Below are 18,217 nucleotides of genomic sequence, written 5' to 3' on the forward strand. Positions count from 1 at the left end.
GGCGTTTTCATTGTTTTATTTGATTGTTTTCCTCTTACACTGGGCTTAGTCATTTCACAACCCTGAGAATGACAAATGTTTGGCATAACTATTTCAGTCAGAAGGGTTTTAAAATCTATATTGCACTACTGCCTCTAGCCCTTGAGAAAGGCAATGTAAGTATATTTGAAAAGCAAAAGCATGCAATGCTGCAAAATACAGTAGTGTGATAACATGAAAAAAGATCTAGATTTCATCAGCCCAAAGGAACTTTACTGAAAAGCTGTATGATTTCAATTCAAAGACTTGACATTTTTGCTAGTTTGAAGTGAAACAAGCGGTTTTCAATATTCAGAAATCGATTGTTACTTACATTTGTTAGTGGCAACTTAAAGGAACGTGTAAAAGTGAAAAGGACTTAAATGCAGATTTTTATTGTGCATCGTAATTAAAGCCTCCACCAGTTAGTTACAGGGTTAAGTCCATTGATGTAAACAGAAGACTGCCAGCTCAGAGGCCTCAGTCTGGAGTTGCAGGTCGTCCAGGAGACCGTGCTGATTACTTATACGTCTTCATGTGCCACAGTCCATCATTCAGATAGTGCACATTCTCAATCCCAATGCCCTTGTTGACCTTTTCTCTGTTAAAAAAAAGTACAAGAAAATGGTAAAGTACCACAAATGTAGAAACCATGAACAGATCACCTTCTTCAGGATAGCAAAAGCAGACACTAAGCTCAGCTAAAAAGCACACCTTCCTGTGCAAGGGACAGGAATTGCACATTTCTGACAATCGCTCAACTCAAAAATCAAGGAAATGGTCAATGTCTTGCTGACGGAGAGCTTACATGTTTTCTGCTGACATTTTCATAACCCCAACACAGAGTGCATGTTGCTTTCCCTCTGCCATGATAGCCTGTAAAAATAATGTTAAAGAAACCAACTTCTTGCAACATGTAAAACAGTTCTACGACTAGTGTCATCACAGCTGAATCCAACGTTTAAAGCTGTAAAGTATAGAAAAACATGCTTTCCTGGCAAATAAATCCAATAAATTGTTTTCCACTATCATGTTTGTCCAAAAGCCTGTGAAAGGATACAACGACTGTGTCCGTCTCAGCCGGGTAGAGCTTGGCACCCGGTGACGTCAGTCCTGGACACATAATGTTGGCTCCGCTGAGGACAAATTTGATGGCCCCTTTATCTACTTGCTGGTGTGGTAGAATGAAGGGATCTGGGGGGAGGTGTAAAGAACAATATATCACCTAACCAAATGTTTAAACAATTGCAACCAAGTTCACACACTGATAATAAACACATTCGCCTTTTACCACTGAGTGTGTACATATCTAAGACATATCCAGCATTTCTAATGTGCAAACACTCTATCGAAGAAAATATACAGAACGTAAGTACTAAAAATAAAAACACCAATTGGTGTGAAATTGGTGGCCATTTTTTACCACAGTCCTTGTCAATGGGCGATTCATTTGGCAAACCAAAAAGGTCAAAATATGAAGAAAAGCCGCTTAAGGCACAGGTCTTATCACATGGTTTCCTACTGTATAAAGAGAAATGAAGACAGAACCACTGACACTTTTCAACCATGAAGGCCTTAAGAAACCCATAAGTAACTGCATCCAGCGGCAAACCATTAGAGACAACACACTTTCATACAGTTACAACTTTTAGTGCATAACTATTACTTTTTGCCTTTTGTACTTTCAAGCAGTATCTGTATTTGACAAACTGTAAACTCTAGCCACTGCAATTGCATATCATACAGTGCTGTATGATTGTGTAATGTATGCAGTCGAAATGGTCAATGCCTACAGTTCAGTTTGACACAATGCTAACCATAGTGCTTTTCCAACAATGAATTGTTGTGTTGTTTCAGTTTTGAAACATCTTGTTTTTGTACAAATAAATACTATGCCTATAAAATAAATATATGAGAACTGTAAGTGATTATGTAAGGGTCTGCTCTTCTATCTCGTACTCCTATCAGGCCGGCATTACTTAGCAACCCACAGGTCTCACAATGCTTTTCCAAAATGGTCTCATTAAATATTGGAAACATTTACCTCAGACGTGTTCTGTGTTAAACAGCATCCTGTCATTTCACTTTATGTTCATTTTAAGTCTAGAGAGTAACAAACCAAAGGACCTTACATTTATGCAACAGTCTGAGTGTGGGGTAGAATGGTCCTTCCCTCTGTCTGAAGAATAGCAGCTCACCATTCACTGTCAGGATTTCAATGTGTTCATGACTATAATCAGGGTGATAAAACACAGGGGAAATACATAATCCATCCATTGTACAGACATTGAAGTCAATCCGAAAATGTATACAATGACACTGCTCAGCTAAAGCGAAAACAAGCTACTTGGCTTGTATAATCAAACAAGCTACCTTATTTCAATTAAAAGTATACACGTTTGTGAAAAGACTCAAACGTACGTTGTAAGACGTATTACAGTTATTCGATTATTCGATCATGAATTACAATTGTAATTCGCTAGTTATTTAGTAACTACTTTGTCAGGCATAGTCAACCTGACATTTCACATGCATAGCAAAGGTACCTGAAGTATTAATTAAGTAAAAATTATTAGTAAAAATTATTATATACACTGAGTTTACCATCGCACTATTTTGACAGGATCCTTTTTCGGCATTATTTGGTTAAGCCATGATTCGATGTCTGGAAACTGGTCCAACAGCTGATTTTTGATGCCCTTGATAACGGAAGTCTTCAGTTGAATGCAGTTGGAAACATTTTCCTTTTCATCAAATCTAAAACGAGACCAGGGAGAAGCTGTTGTGATAGGGACTATGAAATGCACCTTATTAAATAGTCTGACTATTTAAACTTGCTAGATTATTGGATGCTATGTCGTATTTACTAGCTAGTTAACCAGCTGTCCATTATATATTGTAACGTTATCTTGATAGCAAGCAAACTAGGACGTTCAGTAACGTGTTAGCGTGCTAAGTATATTACTGGTCTGGCCAATTTATGTTAGCTAACAAAAATCGTTGTTCCCACACATACAAGGTAGCTAGCTAGCCTGTATTTAGATGCCCATAGTGATATAGTCACTGTGATCAAAATGAACGTTTCCTCGTTCACTAACTACATAGCTAGCTAGGTGACCATCTAGCCTGCTGGTACCACGGAAAGTTAGATCTAGATAACAAACTGACTGTTATTTTACTAGCTTGTGACTAGTAGCAAGCTAGACCAGCTGGCAAGCAGACGGACTGGCAATAGTCTAAGTGGGCTAACAAATGTAGCTGTAGCTAGCTAATAGCTAGCCAGCCAACCAATCACACTATATAAAATAAGAATTCTAAGAACAAACCCAACTTTTTAAACATCCTCGCTGCCCGATCCCTCTCGAAATGTCAACAGTTATTTATTCTTCTTTGTCCGTAGATGTCAATGTCACGGGTGACGACTGTTTATTTATGCATCTAGTTGGTTAGCTATCTCTCTAACATCCACGCTTCAGTTTCGGCACACAGCTTTGCGGCAAATGGCGTTTGCTGGTTGCCTGTATTGCGACAGTACTGTTCGAATTACGGCAGATTGTTCACCGTAGAGTTCAGAGGAGTTTCTAGAGCGCCGACTAACATCGGCTGGAAAATAACTCTAGCTAGCTAGCTAGCTAGCTACCGAGAAAAGGTAAGTTAAGAATGGAAAAACATTGCTAGCAATAGTGTTTTTTTCCGCATGACATTCAACAGACACCGGCGCTAGCTACCAAAAGTTCACTTTCAGACATGAATTCAAGTTAAAATGTGTGCATATTTAAAAATTAATACGATAATACGATGAAATTTGTGTGAACTTCAAGTGTCGAGTTTGGCACGGCGCCATCTCGCGGCAAAATTGTATTTCAATCAACGAATTACTATTTTGTAAAGTATGCGGATAGTTAGCTAGCTGGCTAGTGGTAAATAAATTAGGGAGCTAGCTGGCTAGTTAGCTAACTACCCAGCTAGCTGTCTCTGCTAGCAAGCCGATAGCTAGCCTAGCTACTACTTTTGCTGCATTTACTCATGGAGACAAGTACTTCCGGTGGGTCATTTCTGTCGTATTTTAAAGACAAAACTTGTTTTGAGGCTTTCTGAGATACGTATACTGTTTCACATATCTTATATGAACCGCTGAGCTGCTATGGGCATAAATTATACAAATTGTAACAAGCAAATGAAAAGATGATCTCACCATTTGAGGCGAGTACGAGACTGTCCAAGAGGAAGCAGTAACCAGCCATCTTTCTTCTGCCAATAACAAGAAAGAGAGAGGGGTCTAAGTGGTGCTGTAGTTTCTGTATATTATCTGTTTCCAACTAAAAAGAGACGTAGTTAATCATTTTAAATTCAGGGAAGCAAGGTTCTCGGGATTACACAGCATTTACCGCACACTTAGAGGCTCTTAGGATTAGCTAATAGACTGGCTATTTGAAATTTTTTATTTTTTTCATGTTTCCAACAGGTTTATCTTCCCCTAATCCCCCACCGCCAACTCAGGAGGCTAGAACAGCATCTTCTGATGGTAATAACGGCAGCGGCAGCATTTCAACGTCCAAGAAGAGAAGACTAAATAGCTCCGAGAGGGAAGACATTGATTCAGTTTCTTCGTCTCCTTCTAAAAGCAATAACGTTAGCCATTCCTCGTCCTCCGACTGTTCCACTTCTCATATCCAGAAGAAGTTGAGATTCGAGGACTCGGTAGATTTCATTGGACTGGATGTGAAAATGGCTGAGGAGTCCACTTCGTCTGCATCATGTTCTAACAAAACTAAAAACGTGCTCCTGGCCGCTGGTATCGGGCACCATGCAAACGGATTGACGAAGACCACCGGTTCCACTACTTTCTCCAACAGTAAACCTGGAGCTGCAAAGAAATTAGTTATCAAGAATTTTAAAGGTAGCTCACTGGCTTTCTGGATATTGTTTGTAGGCATCTACTTAGCTATACGGTGACACATGTCTCTTCGAGAGTTGAGAGCCACTACGTAGGCCCTTGTTATTGGGAAAAAATAATAAGTTGACCTGAGTCAAATCTTTGTTTTCAAAGTCTCATTACACCGTGATCTTCCATGGTTTGCCAGTTATATTAACGTTACCTGACACATTTCTGTGGCTAGCTGTAGTCATTGAAATGATCAGGTATGCTACTGGCTTCTCTTGCAAGTTATCTTTAAAAAAGTATTATGTAATCATTTTTGCCTTTATAGGCCTGTGTAGGTATGTGTCGTGTTCGTTGTCAGTTGTTGGACAGCAGGTTGCATTGAAGTTGTTGAAGCCCTTTGAATGCTTCTCATTATTATAATTAATTTGTCAGACATGGCCATATTCAAGTATGATCACGGACCTGGTAAGCTACTAGAGTAACAATGAGAGCCTCAAGCAGTTTTAAATTAATACATATGTACAGTTAGTGTAATGCAGGTTGTTTATTTTTTTAGGCCGAGGCAAGTTGGATGTCTTGGCAGATGTTCAGTAGGATAAATTTTCCTAGAGATGTCTCTGGTATTCGGAAAGCTATTAATGCTGCTGTAGAACTGAGAACGCAGACAGCATTTTACCCTTTCATGCAAGACTGACTGTTCTTTCCTCTGACAACAGAAAAGCCCAAATTGCCAGAGAACTACACAGACGAAACTTGGCAGAAACTGAAGGAGGCTGTGGAGGCCATTCAGAACAGCACTTCGATCAAGTACAATCTTGAAGAGCTCTACCAGGTAGGCAGAAAGAGGGGATTTTTCTCTAACCAGATGCTTTTGGTGGTGGTTCCTTTTGTCATGGTTGTCATGGACTGTCATGGACTGCCTTTGTAGCTCTCTTCCTCAGAAGGCCACTGTGTTAACCTCAGTAGTCCCATCCTCGGGTGTTGTTGGCAATTGCTTTGCAGTAAGCAAATTGGTTTTGTAACTTTGACAGCGTTGTGTAAACTTCACAGTTTTGTGTCCTGGCCCTAAGCCCAGTCAAAATAAACAACATCTTGAAATGGGGAGGGCACGGGGTGCTACTACGCTAATCACAAGCAGTTGGCTGGTCTGTATGTTGTGGTGGTCACTGGGCCTGTAGCAGAGCAGTGTTTTTCTTTATTTTCATAAGAATGCTCACCTGTAGTAGCGCTGGAATTTTACATGCAGTATCATAGCAGCTAAATTACTGTCAGGATGTACTCTGCTGCTGAGTTATGAGGGAGTGATGTCTGTGTCAAATCCAAATGCTGTACTGTAGTTAATGATATTGTTTTTTTTTTTCTCCTCTACTACATCAGGCTGTTGAGAATCTCTGTTCCCATAAAATATCTGCAAAGCTTTATAAGCAGCTAAGGGTGGTGTGTGAAGATCACATAAAAGCACAAATTCATCAGTTCAGGGAATATCCTTTTTGCTCTGTGTGTGTGCGTGTGCATGTGTGTGTGTTTGGGGGGGGGGGGGGGGGGGGGGGTGAATTCATGTCCTCCATAACACACCTTCACGCAGTTGGCCAGTATGTATTATCCCATGAAGTGTTCTGGTATTACCATACTATGGTATGAATTTTGAAACTTTCATCAGATGTATATTTTCCCAATGTTTCCAAGGTGCAACAGTACCAGAGGGCAGCAGTGTGAGGGATTACTTAGAGCACTTGAGGTGTGTGGATTTGAACCTTAGGCAGGACCCAGCTCTACTTCACAAGGTCCAGGAAAAGATTCAGCTGTAAATCTGCATTATAAGGTGTGAAATGTAAAGCTGTGAGTTCTCCAGCTCACTCTGGGCAAGTGGGTCTGTTTAGCAGATAGGCACTGCCGCTTTGCAATTACAACAATCATTCAACTGCGAAACAATGTCCTACAACTTTCCTTTCCTTAACTCCACCTTCATGGATGCCCTGGACAGTGTGCTCTTCCTCAAGAAGATAGACAAGTGCTGGCAAGATCACTGCAGACAAATGGTAAGAAGAGTCTTGTACTGCAGTTACTTATGGTAATTTACTCAGAATATGAAGTGCGAGAGGATTGGTGTTTATAAGATTGTGTTTCCTGAATTGCGAATGAACTAAGTTATGCACCATGATATCTATCCCTTGGTGTAAGTCTGCAGCAACTCTCACATCATTTGGGATGCTACAGTGTCTTCAGTATGACCAGAAGGATAGAATAGGTAGTATCCCTGCACTGTCATTGTCTTGATTTTGAAAAAATATAATCATTCACATGGTTTTTTTTTTTTTGTTGTTGTTTGTTTTTTTTTGACAGATCATGATTAGAAGTATTTTTTTGTTTTTGGATCGGACCTATGTTTTGCAAAACTCAATGCTGCCATCAATTTGGTAAGTACTCATGTTTTTCTCCTGTGTGTAAATTCATTGCACTTGATATAGACTGTGTCTGTGAAATACCAAAACTGTCATCAGATTCTCACTGAAAGAAAATGTTGAGGGTGATGGTTTCACCCTGTAATCTAAATAAATCCACCACTGTTCAGCATTAGTTGTTGGCATTGGCAGCACTCTACCGTGAGTCTGATTAACTCTGTAACTCGAATGAGCTTGTCCTCGGGGACACAGGTCTGTAGCTGTATGCTCTCACTAGCTGTAACATGACTGTGCTCACCCACAGGGACATGGGTTTGGAGCTCTTCAGGTTCTACATAATCAGTGACCAGAAGGTCCAGAGTAAGACAATCGACGGTATCCTGCTGCTGATCGAGAGGGAGCGGAGCGGCGAGGCCATCGACCGCAGCCTGCTGCGTAGCCTACTGAGCATGCTCAGTGACCTACAGGTGAGCCCCCCCCACGTCGGCTCAGCCAGAGACACGGTCGCACTTTTTATGCAGTTGTGAAGGATTTTCAGTAATTCGCTCCTCATTCCTTACTCTAGGTCAGTCAACACTCATTCACTTTTTGCAGAGCTGTGAGCATGTTCCAGTTGTGCAAATATACTAACAAATAAATTAGTCAGTATTTTCCAAGCCAGACACCTGAAATAAAATTGATAGTATTCATGTATTTTATTTGTCCATTTAATTGTTTAATTTGTAGATTTGGTACAGTTACAAGCCAAGCATTGCTCTCAAAAAACAGCAATTTATCATTTTTTAATTAACCAGTGTATTTGTATGCATTTTTAATGGGGTAAAACTTTGAAGACCTCCTCATGAAGTTCAAAAACCAAGAGCTACATGCAGTTTCTTTCTGATAGTAAAAATGAAACAAATGGCTAAGTCGAATCAGGTTTGTAATGTGGGATTATTGACTCGGGTCAAAGTGTTGATTTATGTACAGTCTTTGAGAAATGGTTGCAATGAATCCTGCACTCCCCTTCCCCTGACAGATTTATCAGGACTCATTTGAGCAGCGCTTCTTGGAGGAGACTAACCGGCTGTATGCTGCAGAGGGGCAGAGGCTGATGCAGGAGAGAGAGGTGATTTATTCCTCATCAGGGAAAATGGCTCAGCATTTACCGCAGAGTCCTGCTATCTGTCTAGATCATTCCCTTTCATACCACTTCTAGAAAATGCACCAAAGTCCTGCAGTTAATTCCAGATACTTTTCAAATTGCACACAATAGGAAGGTAGTATATAGTATATAGTAATGATAGTAATGATTGAACTACAGTTTTACCGGACAGAAAATAACCAACATATCATGTCTACAAGGGAGAGGAAACCCTGGTTCTACAGTGCCAGAGATGTTGCTTTCACCCCCCCCCACAAGCGCTTAATCACATAACTGGATTGATTGATGTTAAATTAATGTAGATGGCCATGCGCTTGAGGTATTGAGCATTTTATCATTCATGAATTAATTCAGCACAATAATTGGTTCAAGTACTTAATCAGGAACTTGGACAAAATCAAGCACTCACTCCTCTGCACTGTGATTGGATGTAAAGGCTAGAGTTAGCCAGCTTTCAAAATGCTAATCATTGCGTAAAATGTTAAGTAATGCGTTGCCCCTCATTCGGTTTAAAAAGACATGAGTAATAAAAGGTTCAACAAGGCATTCAGAACCTTCCAGTGAAATTAGGACAATGATTCCAGATATTTGCTGCACTGCTATGTATTCAGTCTTGTCTCTCACTCTTTGCTTGTGTATATATTGTGTGTATAATCTTCTCCCAGGTTCCAGAGTACCTCCATCACGTTAACAAACGTTTGGAAGAAGAAGCAGACAGGGTCATCACATATTTAGATCAGAGCACACAGTAAGTGTAATGGCCCGTTTTGTATTTGAGCACTGAAGAGATAAAGCTACGTGTGTGACGATATTACTTGCTGCTTTTTTACACATAGTATCACAGAGTGTTTTGGATTCTGTGATCTAGTGACTGTGATGTATGGTTGTGTGTACTTGGCTTCCCTTAGTGTCCAGGCCATCTATTCAGGTTCCACAAGTTAACTTGTGGTAGGGCTTGAATAGTGTTATGCTCACTCTCACTGGTCTGGGAGCGTTGTTAACCTGGTCTGACACTGTTGCTCATTCAGCATGAATGGATACGCTTCTGTTCTTTTGTGCTGGAAGTCGCTCTGTATAAGAGAGTCTGATAAGTGAATGTAATGTAATGTCCAGCAGTGTTCACTCAGTATGAACTGCTGTGCCTGAGTATTATCATCTCACTGTCTCCATCTCGTTGCAGAAAACCCCTCATTGCCACTGTGGAAAAGCAACTTCTGGGTGAACATCTGACTGCGACACTCCAGAAAGGTACTGCTCCTAAATGGATTAAAATGAACAGATCCGTAATTTGTTATCAGAGGTCAGACAGCAGTGGTGTCGCTTGTAATGTTTTTATTTTAAGTTTACGTTTCGGGGAAATTCACCTTTTCCCGAGTCGTGTGTCTAAAGGAAAGCACGCCTCTGTTTGCGTTTCCTCTTGTTAATGCTTGACAGGCTTGAATCACCTGCTGGATGAGAACAGAATCCAAGACCTGTCTCTGCTGTACCAGCTCTTCAGCCGAGTGCGAGGGGGAGTGCAGGTTCTTCTGCAACACTGGATCGAATACATCAAGGTAGGCCTGGGAACACAAGTCAGGCCTTCTGATGCAAGTGTGAAGAGGGCATGGACATGTCAAGTGCATTGGATGAGTCTTAAAATAAGGCAAATAATAAAATAGAGGTTCAAGTAAACAAGAATGTGTTGCACAAGGGGAGTGACATTTTTCAGTTCTGTAATGCGTGTCACGGGTAGCTGTGCGTAACATCCCTTGGCTTATATCCTCATACCTTTAATGTCGTTTTGTTAAACCTCTCGCCTGTCTCACTGGGTTTATGTTCACATTTTGTCACGCAGAGGTTTTAGAAGATTTGGAACAGTATGCTGTAAATGGTTGTATCAAACTGTACAATCAATTAAATTGTACTAAACCCAGCAAAGAGAGTATGGCACTAGTTCCAGGGCTGAGAAACACGGGGCAACCTCACACCCCTAAGAGTAAAGTACTTGGGCTACACAGTTGCAGTTCACCTGAAACCAGTAGATGGAAGCAGTGGGCCTCGTTTCAAATGGAAACAAATAAATCTTCTGGATTTGACATGGGTTTCTGGTTTTGTAAGCTCTGCGTTGAGGGACTGTTGCCAACTAGCATTACACAACACGTGTTACTTCATGAACAATAATGGATTTTATTTTTAAGGATTGCTTTTAGTTTTCTTTGTTAAAGTTAAAATTTCGTCCGAACTGATAACTGCCTCCTAATGAATTTAGCATTTTGTATTAAAAGCTATGATCACTCAGTGTACTCCATCTTTGCAATGTGTTTGCAATTGTTATTCGGTGAAAGCCATGTCAGAAGCCATGTAAGATGTATTTTGGCTGCATTGCCTATAGCCCCAATGGCTAAAATTGAAGATCAGTAAAAATTAAACAGCCTGTCAGATGCATCTGTATTTTAACAACACTGATGAACTTGCTGTTGCTGTATGCCAATAAACGAGAGGGCATTTTATTTTTCATTGGTTTGAAAAAAATCATATTCCACAAAAACAACTTTACATAAGTATGGCGTAAGTATGGTGAGAGAGTATAGAATCCATTCAGACTCATGAGATATAATGAGGGTGTGAGACATGCAGTCCATTCTCAGACCGAAACAATAGTCCATGTAATAACCCAAACTATTGTTTGTGCTTTATTTCTCTTGTGGCTTTGTTTTTGATTGGTATTTTTAAGTGTTTAAAATACAAAAAGTATTTATCTGGTCATGTTATTAAAAGGTGCTGTACATCTCTGCTCCTACCCGTTAAACCATTTTTTTAGGTTTCCTAGTGAGCAGCAGAAGCATCCAGCACCATGTGACAGTAAAATTTTGACAAAATTGCCCATTGAGGCATCAAACTGCAGGTGAAATATCAAAACCCCCTGTCAGTGTGATCATCAGAGATCATTTGAGTATCATGCCAAACACACCAAGGAACATTGGAAATGCCTTGAAATGGGATATGACTTGATATTTATAAACCAGTGTGGTCTAGCTATAAATTTCACTGAAAACACAACCCACGTATTCTGAGGTTGAGGTCTGAAATGGCACGGCATCAACAATCAACCCAATCTGCTAAACATGGATAGTGAGGTACAAGTGTGAACTGGCAGAAAATTAGTAGATGCGTTCCACTTAGGAAAGTAAGGAAAACATTTAACATTTTCCTGAGTAACATAAATGTAAGCAACCCCTAGCACGCTTGTTTGTGTCCGTCTGCTAGAATCACAGAGAGAATGAAATTTGGAATTTCATGTTGCCTGATGCTCCAGATTCCAGCTATTCTGTTTTAAGGTTTTGCTGTTAATGTGCTGCTCCTCTGAACATGACAACCTTTGCCCAATAAGATTAATTTATGACAAAAGGATGTGGCTGTGAAATGGACTAGATTTCCTGTTCAGATGAGACACGGACAGCTGCATCCGGCCGTAAATTGGAGAGGCTTGGAAAAATCCTTTGTAGAATAGATATGATGAATTCATTAAAATATTTTTTGAATAGTGTTAGACTGTTTCAGTGACTGGTGCCGTTTTGTTATTTTTCCTTCATCTGCTCTTGTGAGAAAACCATGTCTGTTCACATTTCGCAGGCCTTTGGAAGCACAATAGTCATCAACCCTGAGAAGGATAAGACCATGGTGCAGGAGCTGCTGGACTTCAAGGACAAGGTGGATCACATCATTGAGATCTGTTTCCTGAAGAATGAGAAGTTTGTCAATGCCATGAAAGAGGCCTTTGAAACCTTCATCAACAAAAGGCCTAATAAACCTGCTGAGCTCATTGGCAAGTATTTCTGCTAAACTGTCCTGAGACCTATTTGACAACGTAGAGCAGGGTCACAAACCCGTGTAAAAGTCACATGATCTGCAATTGGCCACTATAAACCATATGGTTTTACTGAGTACCAGTTTTTGACCTTTGAAGCAGTGAAATGAGGACAGTAATATTACTCTGCCTGAGACTGAGTTAAGCATTGGTAGCAGATGTTCCAAGCTGTGCACATTTATTAGATTCCTGAGATATGTTCAAGTGAAAAAGAATAGGGGTTCATGGATATGTTACCTTAAGTCAGTAAGGGCCATAGTCTGCTGGATTTTTTAAAAAAATGTAATTCTTATTAGGCTAGTATGTCCCCTTACTTTGACCAGTGGAGAGACAGTTGCTAAATGGTAAGAAATTTTTAAATCTGTAGGGCTGTAGCCCTTCAGCACTGGTCTTGCACACCTCTGGTAAAAAGGAAATGTTTTGTTTTGTCCTTTTTGGAATATGTTTTGGAGAGTATTCTAGTGACCTGAAAACAGTACCCTGAAATTGAAAGTTTTATTTAGGTGTGGACATTTATAATCTCAGATTAAATAATAGAAACAATAACAAAATTAATGAAATAGAACTTTAAATAAATGGAGACTCATTCCACATTTTGATGTTCTGCAGCTAAATATGTGGATTCAAAACTAAGGGCTGGAAACAAGGAGGCCACCGATGAGGAGCTGGAGAAGATGTTGGACAAAATCATGATCATCTTTAGATTCATTTATGGTGAGGTGTTCAGGCTGTAAAATCACTGACGGCAGTGTGCTGTCATGTTATTGTAAATCACTGTGCTCACACAGTGGTCATGGAATGCTTGTCATGTCTGCCACGTTCCTTTGGGTATTCTCTCTGTGCTGCATTATCAACTGTAGATTTAAAGTAATGTAAATTTAAGTTTAAACAAACTAGATTTGAAGATTTAAAAATTTCTTTGGAAAAATAAAATCTAGAGAAAATTAGGCTGGAGGTTAAAGTTAATCCGGTTTATAAAGGCTATGGTCTGGTTCCAGGGATTTTTTTTTTTTTAATACAGTGAAGCTGCTGCTTATGTGTAGATACAGTTTATTAAGAGTAGGTGTTCTTGTTTGATAACAGGCAAAGATGTTTTTGAGGCTTTTTACAAGAAGGATCTTGCAAAAAGGCTGCTGGTTGGAAAGAGTGCTTCTGTGGATGCAGAGAAGTCCATGCTATCTAAGCTGAAACATGGTTAGTGCCCTCCCAGTTCCATTACTGTACAGCACACAGCCGTGCCTCTTCCACTAGAGCACAGTGGAACTCGGTTCATTATCAGCAACACTTAAAATTCTTTGTGCTTATTATACATCAAGTGAGGAAAATAATGCATGGCGACCCTGTCTTTTTTAGAATGTGGAGCGGCCTTCACCAGTAAACTAGAAGGCATGTTCAAGGACATGGAGCTTTCCAAGGACATCATGGTTCAGTTCAAACAGGTAAATTAAAAATAAGCAGTCTTTGCCATCCTTGCATTTGCATGGGTTAGATGTATACGATTAACATTACGGATGTCATCAAATAAATTATGTGAATGTCCTCCAGTTTTCAGGAGTATGATTTTAATGGCATGTGTCATCTGTGTAATAGGTTGTCTGCGATAGTAATGAAGTACTCACACATGACTGATTCATTATTTAGAATAAAATGGCATGATCAGTAAGTTTGAGTGTGATGGTATGCAGGCGACAGAAGGTGCTTAATCTTTCCCCCATTTCGGCTAATTGAGAGATCAGGCATCTTCTGTCATTCTAACTACTGTTTGATATGCATTTGTTTCACTGTCTGTCTTGTTTTTCCTCTCCCTTAGTATATGCAATGTCAAAACATCCCTGGTAACATTGAGCTGACAGTTAACATTCTCACTATGGGTTACTGGCCAACCTACGTGCCTATGGAAGTTCATTTGCCTCCAGAGGTTAGTGTTTCATTAATAATGAACCACTCTGACTTGATGTCTCTTATTACTTCTGAACTGGGATCCAGCTTAGACCGTGTCACTATTTTTAATGCCCTTATTTTTGTTTTCCAGATGGTGAGACTCCAAGAGATTTTCAAGACCTTTTATCTTGGAAAGCACAGCGGGAGGAAACTGCAGTGGCAGTCAACATTAGGGCACTGTGTGTTAAAAGCTGAGTTTAAGGAGGTAAGCACGATTACAAAGAGCACCGATTCGATTGCACCAATCGAGAACATGTGGTCACGTTTGTAAACTGCTGTCTTTTCTCCTTCCCTGGTCTCGGCGCAGGGCAAAAAAGAGCTTCAGGTTTCACTGTTCCAGACACTGGTGCTGCTCATGTTTAACGAAGGAGAGGAATTCAGCTTGGAGGACATCAAGCTGGCCACAGGAATAGGTTTGCATCTTTTCTGTGATTGTTTAGGCTAAATGGTCAAAAAGCCAAAGTATTGAGAATGTGTGTTTTTTTTTTTTTTTTTTGGAGTTTTTCACTTCACCCATATGAAAACTCCTTCACTTTGAAATAGTGGGAACTTTTGTTTCAATAAAATGCTTTTGTTGAGTGCACAAGTGTTTGCCTGACATGTACAGTACCACAGCATACTGGTGTAATCAAGTACGCTTTGCACTGAACATGGAGAACTTGCAGGTGATGCTGTTCACTTTTGCCCTCCAGGTGGTTTACAGCAGACAGTAAAGTCTATAAATGCACACCACTCTGAGGTTTCACTGCCTCTTCACTATTTCACATGAACATGCTTTGAAGAGGTAGGGTTTGTGATGATCCATTGTACATGTGTTTATGTGTGTGCATGTTTGCCTGTGCAGAGGACAGTGAGCTAAGGCGGACCCTACAGTCCCTGGCCTGTGGGAAGGCTCGAGTCCTGACCAAAACGCCCAAGAGCAAGGATGTGGAGGATGGGGACAAATTCTCCTGCAACGACGACTTCAAGCACAAGCTCTTCAGGATAAAGATCAACCAGATCCAGATGAAAGAAACGGTAAGCTGGCGGAATGCGCAGGCAACGACTGCAAACCCTCACCAAATCTTACTGCAAGCGCTGTGCTCAGAAGTGCAGGTCCTTACAGGCTTCGATGTCAATGTCTCTAGGTGGAGGAGCAAGCCAGCACCACAGAGCGGGTGTTCCAGGACCGGCAGTACCAGATTGACGCAGCCATCGTCCGAATCATGAAGATGAGGAAAACACTTAGCCATAACCTCCTGGTGTCGGAGGTGTACAACCAGCTCAAGTTCCCTGTCAAGGTTAGTGAGATACACGCGTCATTTCTGACTTGTGAAGGTGTGCTTCACAGGAAGCACCAAAATGAGCCGAGAATGGGTTTCGTTTTTTGAATAGAATCTTGTGAACATGGTTGCTGGCATATGTGGTTGACTAATCCTCTTTCTCACTTTGACGACAGCCTGCTGATCTGAAGAAGAGAATAGAGTCACTCATTGACAGGGACTACATGGAGCGTGACAAGGAGAACCCCAATCAGTATAACTATGTGGCTTAGGCGTAGAGAGAGGAGGAGGTGCACACAAGCTGTCAGCTGCTCTGAGCACTCGGTCCAAGCTCCAGTGGATTTTCAGCATTACCGTCTTCAACCCAGCGACCGACAACTGAATGGATGTGGCCCCACAGAACGAGACTTTCTCAGGGGTCAGTTTTCCTGTGGACTGCATGCCCATTAAAGAGAATATTGTCCATTTTTGCAGATCGCTGGTCAGTGAAACAGAGTACCCTGGACGAAAAAGACAAACCCAAGCTTTTTTAAAGGAAAGAAAACTATTTATTTTGAAACATAGATCTTTGTCCATTGTATGTCCATTCTGCTCCTTGTTTTTTTTTTTTTTTTTTTTAGTCACTTTTCTTTTAAATCACTTTTAAATCACCCATGCAAAAGATCTTTCTAACACTGCTCTTACCACATGTAAAAAGAAAAGCATTCTAATAAACTTAAGTTCATCTGTTCTATTAGTGCTGTCTTAGACACCCATTGGATGAATCTTGAAAGTATTTCAGTTCATTCTAAATATTATCTGTGACCAGGGCCCTCTACACCACCAGTAAGGCCTGAAGACTCTAAAGATTGCATTCTTCCATCGTTGTCACCAGGTTACTCGCACTCATGTAGAACAATCCGTAGGATTATTAGAAATTATTTCTTCCAAATAAAACAGCATACATGTTCTAGGATTAGTTTATGCTGCTAAACATAAACTTGTAAATGTTTTCACTGAGTTTTCTATTTTTAACTTTGCTCTGATCATTGGACTCTTGTGCATATGCAGGAGAGTCACCTGCATCAAATTCAGGTCTGTCTCTTAAACCGAGGAATTGTTTAGAAAAGGCATAATGTTTCAACCCTTTTCTTCTGTCTCCCAGACCTATATTACTTACAGTAATGTTAGAGATGCAGCATTTAATTATATCTCTATATATAATCAGAGTACAGAAAACGTATATGTCCACAGATATTTTGCTCCATCACAACTCCTTTTAAAGGCCTCTGTATGATGCACTGCATGTCTGGGTGGATTGAAATCAGTTTGACCAGTCAGTATTCTCAGGTTATTGGTGTGAGGCATCATGATGTCACTGACCTTTTGTCTCTGTCCAAATCAGTCATAAGCATTTAATTTTTCTGCCTCGGATTAAAGTGTCAATGTCTCCACTTTCATTTTTTTTTCCCTTTTTATACATTGTGTACCAGAAACTTATGATTACTTCTACCACATGAGTTTTTTCTTCAAAGTTACAACCAAAGTTAATGTTGTTTGGGCAAAGAGTGATTGTGCACTTAGGCTATGTGCTGAAGGCTTCATGCAAAACAAATAAGTTTTATGGAAAATATATAGACAATCTTGGCTTTAATTTGAAGCAATTATGTTTTCTGACGTGCATTATCCCAGCTGGTTTCAAAATAACAAGAATGACTGAGACTCTTCAATGAATTCATTATGTTAATAATGAAGAAAATGTGTGTCCGTAGCATGATTGAGCTTGTGACAGTTGTTCTCATGTGTTCATCGTGGGTTAAATACAAAGACACTTACCTGGAGAATACATCCTCATGTGATTACTGTAATTATAAACACCTTTTATTCTTACTTTTGGAAGCATTTACTTTTAGTATAAAAAGTCCCCACCCTACTCTCTTAGACTTGTTCAAAACTCAGCCAATTGTCTGAGTTTGAAGGGAATAAATGTTTTTTAATGTGTATTTTGCAAACCTGATGTCCAGGGATCTTAGAACAGGTGCCAAACTTATGTTTTTTTCTTTCTTAAAAAAAAAGTAGCATACATAATATAACTCTGCCAACACTGCTCATAAGGATGAAGGCTGTCGATATGAACAAAGTACAGAAATAGTATTGTGCGTGCCATTAAAAATAAAGTAGTTTACAAGGCATGTGCCAAGGCTTGTAGTGATCTTTATTAGCCTATATAATCTTACTGGACAGCCAGCCTTTTGGGGGATTGAATCTGATTTCGTTTCAATGTGGCATTGAGTGTTTAAAAATGCACAACCCGCTGGTAATATAAAGACACTTTATTTACACTACGAACAGGCCTTCCTTTCTCCATAATTGAGAATGGATACGGGCGTTGGTCTACTATTCCTTACGGTTCATTATACTCTCCGTTAATTCTGTTCGGGTAGCGCATTTTTTATTTTGAAAATATTTAGAAGAAAATGTAAAACAGTAACCACGTAAATATTTGTTTAACTGAATATAGTTGTTGGATATCATTTTACTTTTCTCTGCGGGGATTAATCAAATTAATTCCAAAAGGGCTAAAAACGATTCATGCACCAACACTTGTTGACGGAACTGCAAAACTTGACCTTGTGCTTCAACCCCTAGACGAGATGGAAAGGTAATGGTGTGTCGGAAAAGGTAACCTTTCGCTTCTTCAAAATGTAGTGAATTTTTTTCGTGTGGTTTACCACAAAG

General features: G+C 40.0%; 2 protein-coding genes across 2 annotated transcripts; one reads left to right on the plus strand and one right to left on the minus strand.

The window, feature by feature from the left end:
- Positions 1-15: 15 nt before the first annotated feature.
- On the minus strand, positions 16-3,583 carry mcts1 (MCTS1 re-initiation and release factor). Its single transcript, XM_036547719.1, has 6 exons — positions 3,350-3,583; positions 2,623-2,775; positions 2,151-2,248; positions 1,079-1,212; positions 827-894; positions 16-619 (listed from the first exon to the last, which is right to left on the minus strand). The coding sequence occupies exons 1-6, from the start codon at positions 3,358-3,360 to the stop codon at positions 538-540; spliced, it is 546 nt and encodes a 181-aa protein (XP_036403612.1). The 5' UTR covers positions 3,361-3,583; the 3' UTR covers positions 16-537.
- A 680-nt stretch (positions 3,584-4,263) lies between these two features.
- cul4b (cullin 4B) lies at positions 4,264-16,232 on the plus strand. The gene is made up of 20 exons (XM_036547716.1): positions 4,264-4,918; positions 5,620-5,735; positions 6,281-6,384; positions 6,873-6,942; positions 7,247-7,320; positions 7,610-7,772; positions 8,324-8,413; positions 9,115-9,197; positions 9,630-9,697; positions 9,884-10,002; positions 12,062-12,254; positions 12,906-13,010; positions 13,380-13,490; positions 13,650-13,735; positions 14,107-14,214; positions 14,329-14,442; positions 14,545-14,650; positions 15,082-15,254; positions 15,365-15,517; positions 15,676-16,232. The coding sequence occupies exons 1-20, from the start codon at positions 4,471-4,473 to the stop codon at positions 15,769-15,771; spliced, it is 2,580 nt and encodes an 859-aa protein (XP_036403609.1). The 5' UTR covers positions 4,264-4,470; the 3' UTR covers positions 15,772-16,232.
- The last annotated feature ends 1,985 nt before the right edge of the window (positions 16,233-18,217 follow it).

Source organism: Megalops cyprinoides, chromosome 16 (assembly GCF_013368585.1).
Source record: "Megalops cyprinoides isolate fMegCyp1 chromosome 16, fMegCyp1.pri, whole genome shotgun sequence".
NCBI lineage: Eukaryota > Metazoa > Chordata > Actinopteri > Elopiformes > Megalopidae > Megalops > Megalops cyprinoides.